This window comes from Hirundo rustica, chromosome 4 (genome assembly GCF_015227805.2).
Source record: "Hirundo rustica isolate bHirRus1 chromosome 4, bHirRus1.pri.v3, whole genome shotgun sequence".
NCBI classification, from domain to species: domain Eukaryota; kingdom Metazoa; phylum Chordata; class Aves; order Passeriformes; family Hirundinidae; genus Hirundo; species Hirundo rustica.
This window is the reverse complement of record NC_053453.1, coordinates 66,351,051-66,363,645: the sequence shown is the minus strand read 5'-3', so window position 1 is coordinate 66,363,645 and position 12,595 is coordinate 66,351,051. Positions and strand designations below refer to the sequence as shown.

At 40.6% G+C, this 12,595-nt stretch overlaps 1 protein-coding gene across 5 annotated transcripts in view; it reads right to left on the bottom strand.

The window, feature by feature from the left end:
* IRAG2 (inositol 1,4,5-triphosphate receptor associated 2) overlaps window positions 1-11,714 on the bottom strand; it is a 35,830-nt gene extending 24,116 nt beyond the window's left edge. For 4 of the 5 annotated variants that reach the window (XM_040062630.2, XM_040062632.1, XM_040062633.1 and 1 more), the window contains exons 1-14: window positions 11,624-11,714; window positions 9,843-10,452; window positions 8,937-9,050; window positions 7,972-8,152; window positions 7,702-7,778; window positions 7,545-7,623; window positions 6,414-6,572; window positions 5,182-5,299; window positions 4,813-4,863; window positions 3,648-3,725; window positions 3,024-3,080; window positions 1,142-1,201; window positions 997-1,061; window positions 811-910 (exon numbers count right to left, since the gene is read on the bottom strand). In XM_040062630.2, the coding sequence (XP_039918564.1) occupies window positions 811-910; window positions 997-1,061; window positions 1,142-1,201; window positions 3,024-3,080; window positions 3,648-3,725; window positions 4,813-4,863; window positions 5,182-5,299; window positions 6,414-6,572; window positions 7,545-7,623; window positions 7,702-7,778; window positions 7,972-8,152; window positions 8,937-9,050; window positions 9,843-10,431 (1,728 nt within the window). In that variant the 5' untranslated portion in view covers window positions 10,432-10,452; window positions 11,624-11,714. Of the gene's footprint in view, window positions 1-810; window positions 911-996; window positions 1,062-1,141; window positions 1,202-3,023; window positions 3,081-3,647; window positions 3,726-4,812; window positions 4,864-5,181; window positions 5,300-6,413; window positions 6,573-7,544; window positions 7,624-7,701; window positions 7,779-7,971; window positions 8,153-8,936; window positions 9,051-9,842; window positions 10,453-10,576; window positions 10,594-11,623 lie in introns of those variants that run through there. The other variant, XM_058420278.1, reaches the window with a different exon arrangement.
* Window positions 11,715-12,595: the final 881 nt, after the last annotated feature.

The following is a 12,595-nucleotide window of genomic DNA, read 5'->3' as shown; positions in this document are numbered from 1 at the left end:
TACTCCTCAAAGATGAAAAAAAGATTTGCCCGTGGTGATCAATATGGGTGAGTAACAACGGACTCTATTTAACAATTATTAGCTGAGAAATTATTGGTTTAATAGCTAGTGCACTGTACAAGTGGCTGTAAGTAAATATTTCTGAAAGTCTTTTAGTCTAATCTTTATCTTCTATTTACATAAATAGCTTATTTTATATAATATAAAATATATTTGGTTTGCCATCAGAGGTGCTATCAGAGTTTCTTAACAATACATTGGATTAAGACCCAACAACTTTATCAAGATGCTCACTCTAATGCTGAATTTCCTTTCTCACTACAGGCAATTTCAAAGAAAGAAGTCTCCTCTTTCACAACTGAAAAAATTATTGTTCATGTCTGGCGTAGGCAGCACAAGAAGCAGACTGTCAGTTACTTTCCACAGCATAAAAGCCTTTATGTATTGGAAAACTGATATCTTCTCCCATCAGTCTGTTCTTCTGCCAGCTAAATGCATGACCCAAGCCCCTCCAGATTTACTTTGTAGAGCAGAGGGGAGCTGGAACTGGATGATCTTTAAGGTTCCTTCCAACCCAGGCCACTCTGGAATACTATGAGCTAGTTTTTTTACATCTACAAGTGTTTTGTTTGCTCCTCTTTGGACTTTCTCCAAGGTGCTTGGAACAATATTGCAACCTTCTCATTCTGTGCTTACATGCTAGGATTAATGGCTTCAGATTACAGTTATCTAATCATCTACAGGGAATGAGTTTTATTCTGCCTCTACTTATACAAGACAACTGGGAAGAGATTAAGGTTTAATTCATACCTCAGAAGATTGTGCAAGCTCCAGTTCACAGTGCAGTGAATCCATCCCTTCAGGAATATTACTGTTAAATTTATACAACAGTGGGAAACTCAACCCATTCCTAAAAGAAGCAGTAAAAAAATATGTATCAGTCTTTTTTGGATTTCTGATGAACTGCCTTTCCTGGGATTTACCCACAATACTCACGAGATCAGCTCTTGCTGCATGTGTTGGATATTCTCCAGCAGTTTATTTTTTTCAGCCCGCAGAGTCTAAAACATCCGTGGGGTTTGGTTAGAGGCTGACTTTACCATGAAGAATCAGCAGAGCCCAAATCAAACCAAATCCCTACCTCTATTACGGAGGAGCACTCCACAATGGTTAATCTGAGTTCCTTGATGTCCTGCTCCTTCTGCAGAGATTGTGGAGAAAAGAACAATTACAAAAAAAATTATATTCTATCCTCCATCACTGCAGTAAGATTTAGCTTGAGCAGCGACCTGATTATGACATAAAAATAGTCGTGAACTCAAAAGAATACAGTGAGATATCTTGCATGTTAACTCATAGATGGCACTCAGATGGCCCTTCCTACCTAAATTCTGAAATTAAGGAGACAAATCCTCTTTTCCACATGACGTACTTTTTTATTCACCTGGCTTCAGGTCCACTCTAGTGGATAGAAGCACTCTAGTTTTACCTTGAAACATGGTCTGTATTATATGCCAGCATGAGTTTTAATCCCTACTGACCCTTTGAACAAGTTACAATGTTCCAAGTTTACTTGTTTTTCATTATTAGAGTGAAGCGCTCTGTAGATTAAATATGACCTAAAAGAAAGATTAAAAAAGAGTCAGCCCTCATGGCAGGACTGAGGAATTGCTAGAAGGACAACCTTTCTTAGCAACTAGCAATGAGCTCCAGTCAGGTTATGCCATTCCAACAAAAGACACTGCACAGACAGCAGAGCATTTATAAAAACTGAAATTTCAAGTAGGAGCTCTTGTCCTCTCACACTTTTATGAGTCCTTCCTACTCTTTCTTTAAAAATCATTGAAGTTTTTGAAAGAAAGGGAGTTCACAGAAAGCTAAGCCGGAAAAGCGATATTATAGATATGACAGAACCCAGTTATCCTAATTCTGGCAAGTCAAATCAGTTTCGCACACCAGTTTCTTCAAAATTATACCAACCACTCACATTTATCCACATGTAATCTAGCAGTCTGCTTTCAAAACTCCCATTTAGTCAATAGACTAAAAGAGTCTTGTTGAAATAAAATTATACTACTCACAAAAGCCTTGAATCATTCGAATAGGAGAAAGTGAAAGCTACTTAAAAAAAAAAATAATAAATTTGTTTCCTTAAGCTGCTTCTGAAAAAACAAGCAACCAAACCAAAACTATTAAAGCACTCAGCTACAAAGTTATCACCTGGATCACACCAGAGTTCAGTTCTCTTATTCACTATTCGAATTTATCTGCAATCACTTTGCAGGGAGAACAACAGCCAAATATTTAATCAGGAGATTTATAACACATTCTGCTAAGTAGAAACTCCACGGGCATAGAAGGCTCTTTGCATAATTCATGACTCCAGAGAGTACCAGCACGTTTGTACAGTCTTATATCATTTCTACTATAAAATACATGTTTAAACATCAGAAACACTCGCTCCTCAGCAAAGCCTAGAAAAGTGCACCTCAACAATAAAAGGACAAATTTCCTTTTCCGTTGGGCTCCAAGTCACTATTGGGCTTCTAGTGCCAAACAATTTCAGTGAAAGACATGAAGGGAAAGAACTTCTGTAGGTCCCTCATGAAGAAAGTAGCTTTTAGAAGTTTCTGGACGTTTTGTCGGAAGTTTACAAGTTTGTTTTAGTAGGCTGTGATTTAAAGGGAAAAAAATAAAAAATATACCCCAAGCAGCAAGATCCTGAAACCTTTAATTGTGCTGACTCATAACCAGGTCCTAAAGTAGAGCTCGCCTACTTTGAAGCCATTTATAGCATCAGGTTCTGCAGTGTGAGAAGAGTAGAAATAAAAGTGCCACAGTGAATACTACTGCCTCGCCTTTTTACAAACCATTCCACCAATACAGACCAGGAACGCGGGCCAGTGGAAACTGTCCCTGCTCATGGCAGGGGGTTGGAACAAGGTATCATTAGGGTCCCTTTCAACCCAAATTATTGTGTGATTGTGTGTTTTTCAGATGGTAATGAAGTAAAAGCAACTAACCTGGATCAGGCTTGCCTCTTTATTCACCACAGTGCTCTCATAGATATGGGCTTGGATCTGAAGAATTAAAAGATTAGAAAAAAAAAAAACAACCCACCCATCAGTACAGACTATGATAAAAGTCTGTTCCTATTTCCTACTAAGAAGGGAAAAAGGGCATCAATGTTCCTTGCTTAGAAAAATCAAATTCTTCTTTCAATACCTTGTATGGTGTTTGTTTTAAAGTACAGACCTTTTACCCAACAAAGAGTGAAAGCCTTCTCAACTTTCACTCACCTTTTGTTTCCTCTCATCTGTCCAGGCCAATATTTTCAGCAACATCTCTCAAAGCATGATCTTAATGTATTTTCTTGAATAGCAAGGGAAAGGTATCAAAAAAAAGAGTTTAACTTGGAGGGAAGAATGAAACTGTGGATTGTTTTTATCAGCCTAGGTTTTTTTAGCCTCCAGACAGCAACTTCTTTGGTGAAAGCTGTCACACTCTCCAAACTACTATTTCACTGCAGTCCTTCAACACAGAGAGGTTCAGGGCTGTTTGCCTTCCAGCAGCAGAATTTCCCCTTTCACTAGACCCAAATAAAATCCAGGTTAACTTTTTATTCCTCTCAGCTTTGAAATGCTTACTTGAAGCTGTGCTGCGTTTTTAGACAGCTCCAAAATCTTCTTTTGCAGCCCGTTGGTGTCCATGCTATTCCTAATAATCTAAACAAGACACAGAGTGTTTAGGCACAGCTGAATGGATTGACAGCTTCTCCTTGAAGAAACCAGGCAAAAATGACATCTCCACCCCCAAGCTGCTGCCTACTCCCAAGCACCACCAGCATTTTTGTACATACATCACGTGTGTTTGCCCCACCAAAACTGCTTCTGCTCCTTTTCCCACCCAAAGCACTGGTAAAAGAGAAAACCCCTCAAAATGTGACTTATAAACATTACCAGACCTGGAAAGTTAAAGAAAAGTCAGCCCTGAAGCTTGAGAATTGTTTTCAGAAAGATGTGGTTTAATAGCTATTTAGACTAAGGAGCTTTGCAGGAAGACTGGTCTTAAGGTTCTTTTCTTTACTAAGTTTGATTTAACCTGTTTCTCCATTTCCCCATGAATTGTCTGAAATACAGCCTGTAAGCAAGCATTTAAATGTTTTTTCACCAGAAAAAAACCCTGGTTTATAAAATATTTTCTCCGATGGAGTTAAAAAAACCCCAAACAAACAAACAAGCTCTTCTCTGAATGAAAAACAACCTTAGGGATACTCTGCTGGGGGAGCCACATTCCTTAAACTCCTGTAGGTCCTTGCCCAGTGTCAATGGATCCATCTATGAGTAGAGAACCCACCCACTGCATTTTAGAATAATTTTTGTTATGTATTTTTGATGTCAGAGCTCTATACAAGATTTCTCCTTTGCATCTTAAGGGTGGAAAACAGAAGTGAATATGAAATTGTAAAGTGTTGGATGGAGATTGTTTCAATATAGAGTTTGTGTATTTATAGCTGTGGGAACCAGAAATACATGGAATTTGCCCATAAATCTTGGAAAAAAAGGTGGTGTGGGGAGAGAAGTTTGTCTCCATGCTTCCCTAACCTCGTATCCTTACTTATCCAGCAAGTGGAAAATACGAAGCACAGTGCAACCCTCAAGATATAAAGTTTTAACACAAATCAGCCTTTTAAAATGTTAGATATTTTGATAACCTAATTAGCATGCAAGGCTTCAAAGTCTGACAAAGATTTCATTCCTTAATGGCAAATTTTAGCTAGGCAAGAACATGTCAAATCATGATTTATTTTACCTCTTCCTGGAGAGAAGTAACTTTGATGTTGAGAGACTGATTTTCTTTTTGCTGATCAAGTTTATGGGGGGAAAAAAATAGAGAAAGAAAAAAAAAAAAGAAGAGTTTTAGTAAACTTAGTTAGTTTTACGTGAACTTCAACAGTCAAAAAGCAGCAGACCACAAACACATTCAGAGCTGTGGTGTTGAATCCCTTTGTTTCAGGGAGCGCACAAAAAAGGGAGAGCTGAGGCTGGTGCAGCTCGTGAGCCTTCGCTGAAGGTCCAGGGAAGGTCTTCCTGCGGAATTTTACCAGCCTGAGCAGCCACACCACTGTCACAGCAAGGTGTGAGGTGCTGTACAAGGGAAACAAGAAGGAAGAGCACCTACTAGCTGTTTGTTCTGCCAAAGAATCTGCTCTCTCTTCTCTTCTGACAGGTTCAGGTTGTTCCTTGCTTCCTCTAGCTCTTCTTCCAAGGATTTGGCTTTCAACACAGAGTGCTGGATGCTGCACAGGGGGAAGCCAATCCAGAGAAACTTTAGCCAGTTAATGTTGGTTGTTTAGATAGGCTGGAAATAGAGTATTTTTAGAAGCCACCAGGGACTTATTTTTTGGCACAGACACTTAGCAGAAGAGCAACAACCAAGTTCGAGCCCAGTGTTTCTGTCCAGGAAGCAAAAGCTCATGGTTGTACTTCCTATTTATCACTCCCTTCCACTCTTACAGTGAGGGATGAAACCCCATCCAAGACAGGTGGATGCAAACAAAGTTATGTGAAATATATTAAAAATTTACCTTTTTAAATACAACAGGTTACCTGAGCACAAATTCATCTTTACAACACTTCATGGTTTACACTTGGGGAAACCATTTCAGTTCAGTGTTCAAGGATGAGCTCTGCACCATTTTCTTACCCTAATCTGATAAACCCCAAACCATGTATTAAAGCAACAGGCAAGGCCCTTTCCCAAGCTAATTTGATCCTGCAGAACACCCCAGAGCAGGTGTTTCCACATAAGGCACACGTCCCATGCCAGCTGCCCTGCAGAACTCTTGCCTTAATCTCCCCTGAAAACTCTGGGGACAGCTTGGCAGCTGACCAAACCATCTCACAGTGCAATTAATTAGGCCAGATGAACACGATGAAAAATGGGCTTGTACTCAGGGCAGTGATATGTCCTCAGGCTACAGAAAAGCTGAACAAAGCAACACAACTCACCTCAGTCCATCAAAGAAGTAGCAAAATAGCTTTTAGACACTCATTTCTGCTTGGCAACAAGAATGTGGTCTAGGATTGGAAGCCTTCCAGTGCTTGGCTCTTTTCTTGGTAATATTATGCCCCTTTTTAATATTTTGTTGTTGTTTTTGCTTTAGCCTGAGATTCTCCCTGTGTGCACCCACACCACCACATGCTGCAGGAACCTGGCTCTGAGATGAATATTTCTATGAGAACCAAGAGGGACAGAGCAGAACAACCAGGCAGGAGGGATAAACTTTACAGATATTGCATAAAGTCAAGAAAGCCACTGTGAAGAAGCAATGGTGAGGAGAAAAGCATGAAAGCAAGGTTGGAAGGTCACAGCTCTGCCCATGGCAGGCCTGGTGCCATCCGGGCCCCCACCTTTTTAATTGCTGATGTAGATGCTCGTTATCTGCCAGGAGCTTGCTGTTGGTCTCATCCACAGCTTCCAGAGTGAGCTTCAGCTTGCTGTTCTCTTCCTGAAGCTTCTGGTTGTTGTACTGCAGGTCCGCAATGCAGGTTATCAAGTCAGAGGTCTCCCTGTCCCGGTAACAAAGCCAGGGAAGAGTGAGAAAGGTGATTTCATCCACTTCAGGCTTTTAAAACATCCTACTGCACTGATTAGAGGTGAGAGGAGAGCCCACAGAGGACTTGTGATGCTGCAGTGTCCAGTCATTTGCTCTGCACAGAGATAATGGAGCATGCCCAAGTCAGTTCTCCAGTTTCATGGGCACCAAGAAGTTTTGGATTTAGCATTTTTTTTGCTCCCTATGACTGAAATTTGATGTCAAAGTTCCACAGCCAGATGTCTGCATGAGAGTGCTTTAATATTTTGCTAATCACCTCTTGGGCCACTAACAATGCTTCTGTATTCATTCTGCAATTTATGAGTCCTTTCTTTTCCCCTAAGCCACCTCCCTCTTTATGCTTTCAACCAAAACTTGAATGAGGATCATTCTCCTGAGATCCTGAGAAATTATAGGGAAGCATTACAGTGCAAATGTTGGATTTCTGACAAGGCATAAACTGGCACACGAAACTTCTGCTCTTTATTAAGTACTTTGCCATTAACAGAGTCCAAATCACAGACACTGCTACTACTAAAAAAAAGAAAAAAAAATCCCTCAACAAACTGCCTATCACAAGAAAAACAACCCCAAACAAAACCCAAGACCAGATTCTCAGGACATGATGCCTTCTTATTGTCAGCCAAGCAAGAATTCGGTGGAGGGAAGGAACCAGTTTAAACAGGGGAAGACAAACATCTGACCACAGATTAAAGAGGCAAATGGACACAGAAGCACCAAGATACCAGTTGGAAAGGATAGCAATTTTAAGTCTGAGCAGAAGCTGCAAGGAGGAAGGTGACAGCATCAAGAGCTCCTGCAGACTGAGGTGAGCATTAAAATTTACAAGGATAATCTTCCAAAATAAAGGTTCATGGAATTTCTGTCAAGTGGTTCAAAGCTAGGAATAGCATATTCTGAGAAGGAATTGCTTAAGTGGACTCACATGTCTCCTTTAGATACATCACCCCCAAAGGCCTCCAGGCTTCCTGATGTAACATTCATCCAGACATGTGTCTTTTTGGCTGAAAGAGGCAAGGGTTTGGTTATAGGGCAAGAAAGTGGAGCTTTCCTGAACAGAAGCAGATTAAAATGTTCTGCACCTTCAGAGATGTTTTTAGGTACTTGAAATTCCAGGTCTTCTGTGCTCACTGATGATTCCTCAGTAGCACCTTCTTCCCTGAAAGAAGGGAGCATCAATGATCACAAAATCAGCAGGACACTGGGCTGCTGATCAGCTCTGGAGCACCTCTAAAACTTGAGCCAAAACCCAATGTTGTGGACATGATGTCCCAATACCACTTTCTTTCCAGAGCCACAGGGGAAGTTTATAATCTCCTGTTTCCACAGAAGATTTATTAAAATGCTGTTACCATTTTCTCTTACAGTCTTCAATCCACTCCCCCATGATGGCATGATACGTTTCCAGGTCCATGGAGATATCTTTGTGCTCCGGGTCAAGCATGTTACACAGCTCTTCAAGACCACTGTCCTCTGATTCCCGGCTGGTTGTATGTCTCAAATAATCAATTATCTTGGACACTGCCACTTTTCCTAAAGCAGAAACAGGGGTCAGACACCAAAGCCTGGCAAGGCACCATAAAAACTGTAAAAGGCCATGCTGCTGCAATGCATTGTACCCAATTGCCCTCAAAAGCTGTAGACAACCAACAGATTCCTGTACTTAGAGTGTGATCTGGAAAAGAAAAGTAGTTTTAGAGCTCATTTTTGTTGGGTTGAGGGGATTTTTTTGTAGTGGTGTTTTTGTGGTGTTTTTTTTTTTTTTCTCTGTGTAAAATCCAGATTACTAGTTTTGTGGGCTTCAGTTTAAGAGGATCAAAAATTGACATGCGATACTAATTCTTGCTCTTAGGGCTGGGCGGGGCTCTGAGAAACCTGGGACAGGGGAAGGCATCCCTGCCCATGGCAGGGGAATGGAATTAGGTGATATTTAAGGGCCCTCCCAACCCAAACCATTCCATGACTCTTCCACTTTTAGTCATGGCGCAACTGGGAGGAATTGTCTCTTGCTCTGAAGTTTCCCAAGTTTCTAATGGGATAAAAGCTGAAAGAATGAAATCATTATTTGCAATAAGGGTAGCTGCTAGAAACGTGTTGCTCCTCTCTTTCCCTTGTGCTAAAGCACTGCAAAGATGGGCAGGAGAAGGGTCAGGCACCATGCAAAAGAGGCACAGGCATTTACACATTCTGCATCTGCCACAGCACAGGCACCTGCACTTCTCAGAGCCTGGCATCTCTTAGGGGCCAGAACATGACCTGACCCTTGGAAATCTGTTGAGAGGAGAACAAAAGAAAGCAATGAAAAACCATGGCGAACCTGTGTGGTGGATGTCACATGCACAGAAGATGGTGGTCAGCAGATCCTCTTCACAGATCAAGCTCACATTGTAGGTATTGTCAGCTTTGTACCCCAGAGTCTGCCTTCTCCCTCCTGGCAAGGATAAATCTGTTATTGCCCATCTGTATTTGCTCATGGCACCTTTCATTCCACATGACTGAAAGAACAAAACCAACTAACCCACTTCCCCTCCAATAAAAACAGAGCTTTTACTGCTAAACAGCAACAGGAACTGGTCATAGCTGGAGCCTCTGAGCTGGGAAGCACTCCATGCATCTACTTTCATACATATGTTTTTGGAAAAACTTGGTTATTCTTTCTATGGAGTGAATTTATGAAACAGGACAGTTTAAGAGGACAGGTATTTCTTCCCTCCCCCTCCAGATATACTGTATAGAAGTTATTAGAGTTAACTTATTAAGAAAACAATCCCTAAAACAAACAAAACCCCCAAACCACAAAAAAACCCAAACTAAGAGCAACACCCAAACTCATGTATCTTTAAAATCAGTCTGATAGAAAAATCATAGGCTAAATTAAGAGCCAAATAAAATTTGGCTATTAATGAAAATGCTATAGTACTTGCCAAATAGTAGTCTCAATCTCTTTAACTGTTAAAAAAATCTTTATCTGTCAAACAAAATATTAATTACCAAATTCAAAAAAAAATTTTGCCTTATCAATTCCTCATTTTTTACACTCACATTAATAATTTTTAGAGAAAATTCAAGATTTGCCTCAGCTCTTTTTGTGGTCCTATAAGATTTGAGTGTTACTAAAATGTGTTGTTACCAGTTTAATAGGTAAAAAAATGTCATCTTCCTAGGCTGAATGCTCAGATGGGTAGGATTCTGAATTAGGGGTTGCTTTCTTCAGGATTTTTACCTCTTTCACTTGAAGGAAATGTTTTTGGCACAGGAGGCTGGACGACAGCACTTTCCACCTTTTTCTCAGACGTGAAGAAATATACATTTGGACTTGATGTCAGATGCTTCTGCTTGGGCCGCACATCTTTGGGTTCAGCATTTGCTAAAGCACATGATTTCTTCTGGGCATTGGCCTCCCTGGGTCCAAAGCAGTATGGAGAAGAGCTCTCCATGGGACAGGGAGGCATCCACGAGCTGCTGGGTCTCTCACTGCTTTTAAGGATTGAAAAGGTGGTTTGTGCAGAGCAGGAGTCAGAGGTGGCCCCGAGACCGGGCGAGTTTGCAGCGAAAACGCTGTCACTGTCAGGGCTGACCAAGGGTGAACAAGTACTCTCCCAGCTTCTGCAGGTCCTCCCTTTCAGTATCTCTTCCAGATTTTTTTTGGTATTGCTCTGGGGGCTGTCGAAGTTCCGGGACTGAAATTTTGGTATCTGCAAAGCCGGGTTGGAGACTTGGTCCATCATTTGGATGGATTTGATCTTCCTGCAGATGCTGTCCACTGGGTTGTGGTGCCTTTTTTTAGCTCCACGTTCCAAAGACTTCACCATTTCCCTTCTCTTGCCAAATATCTGGAAAGAATAGGGATACAAGAGTCAGCGAGATCCACACACACGCGTTTATGCCAATTTTTCCATTCAGCAGACAGCTTGGAGCTTCGGTATCCAGGAGTTTGAAAACCCTTGTTCCACTTACCAGCTGTGACAGAAACCTTCAGCCAGGACATTTTGTTGAGGGAACTGGAAATTGATGGGGAAAAGTTGGGGAAGAAAGACAGAAATACTTTCTGAAATCTCACTGCTTATTCTTAAATACAATAACCATGGCAGGGAGAGGAGGGAGAATGAAAATAAAAACTGAAGAACACCCTGCAAATTAGCAGAGGACTTTTCAAATTAAAGCAAGCACTATACCTATACTGGAGGTGGCAGGGATGGGGCAGAAAAAGGGAGACCCACAAGAGTTCCAGCTTTTTTGTGAGCCTACAAGAACAAAAAAAGCCAAACAATTGGAAACAAGTCCAATTGGAAGTGACATCAAGTCTATGGGGCCGTATTATTAAATAATAATAACATACCAAATGAAGCTGGGTAAAGCTCCCAAGAATCAGATTTTAAGTGATTTTCTAATGTAGAAAAATTAATTCCTTTCCCCCAAAGCAGCAGCATGCTTCACTAGCACTTAACACTTGTATAATCTTTTGAAGCAAGGAGTAAAATTGTATATAAATATTGATTGATCTAGATTAAAATAAACATAAATACTAAGTGTTTCATTTAAACTGAATTATTGCAAGCTGCCTGCATGGCAGCAATTTAGTTTTATATAAGCTGAAGCAAGATCTCTAAGCTTGTTTTTCTAATATTTCTACAAGTAGTAACACTTACTCTAATGACCATGTCCTTAGCCACAGGAATGCTTCAAAGATATAAGAATAAAAAGAAGCAATTTTAGAGAAGAGACTACTTTTTACTATGTCTCTCTTAAAAGATTTAATCCTCAAGTAAATGACAGGTAGTGGAAGCAGTCTTCTATAATAGAGATGCAGGTGTATTATGCCTAAAGAGATAGATGAATTACCTTTAAATTAAAATTCCACTGCAATTAGGATTGTTCTTTGAGTGCACAAGAGCCTTCAAGCACATGTAAGTAACACTCTGTTAAAGGGTATTTGATTTTTTTTTTCTGTAATGTACCAGTTAAAAAAAAAAAAAAAAGCACAGCCCAAGACCTTATACTCACATTAGCACATGGAAAAATAATTTCTCTGAAGGAGACAGCACAGCTATTTTAGCTGTTCCCGTGAAGAGTAAGAGCTGACTGAACTCCAGTGTTTAAATGAGCAGCGGGCTCTTCTGGAAAATCAGCTTTACAAGGTGCAGTTGTTGCCACTCAGCCCTCAGCTGAGAGCTGCCACCAGCTGCAACCAGCTTCTAATCAGGCATCAGGCTCCTGCTTCCTGGCCTTTTTACCTTTTTTCCCCTCACATCTCTCCTGGAGTTGTTAGATTAATTGCTTGTCATTTCAGTGCAACTTGAAGTCTCCCTTTTCTTCTAATTATTGTTTAAAACAACAAAGAACCTTGTGATATAGGTTATGGCTGTGTCAAAGCTCTTTTCCCTGAGATGTTTCTCACTTCAGTTAGCAGTTCTTCCCTGCTTTTCCCACCTACAAGAAAATTTCAAGCAGGAGCAGATCTCTTCTGATTTCTGAGAGTTAGAGCAGGGAATCTGGGAACTGTATACTTTTCACCACTCTCACCACTTTTACAAGGAAGGAAGTGTTGAAGTCTCTCGAGCTGATAGTGTATTAAATAGTATCTCTGTCAACTGTCAGCTCTGCCTTTGTTTCTGTGGGGAAAAAAAAAAAAAGTCATTAGGACCCTTAACTAATTCCTCCTTTTTGTATTAAATTATCAAGATGTGCAGTAGATACTATCTGTCTGCTATAGTACCTCATAAATGTCCATGCTTAGAAGGCCACGTCTCCTTTCCAGCCTGCAAACTGAAGAAAACTGGTTTTCAGCAGGTCTTTTCCCCTGGTGTTTGCCTCAGACTTGTCCTTTGCTGGGAAAAAAAATAAATTAATTGTTGTACCATCCTGTGGTTCACTGAACGTCAGAAGTAACACCTCTTCCTGAGCTGCTTACACCTTCCAAAAATTTGTGGATTTCTACTCCTTCCTGATGCTTTCAAACACCACCCACCCCACATC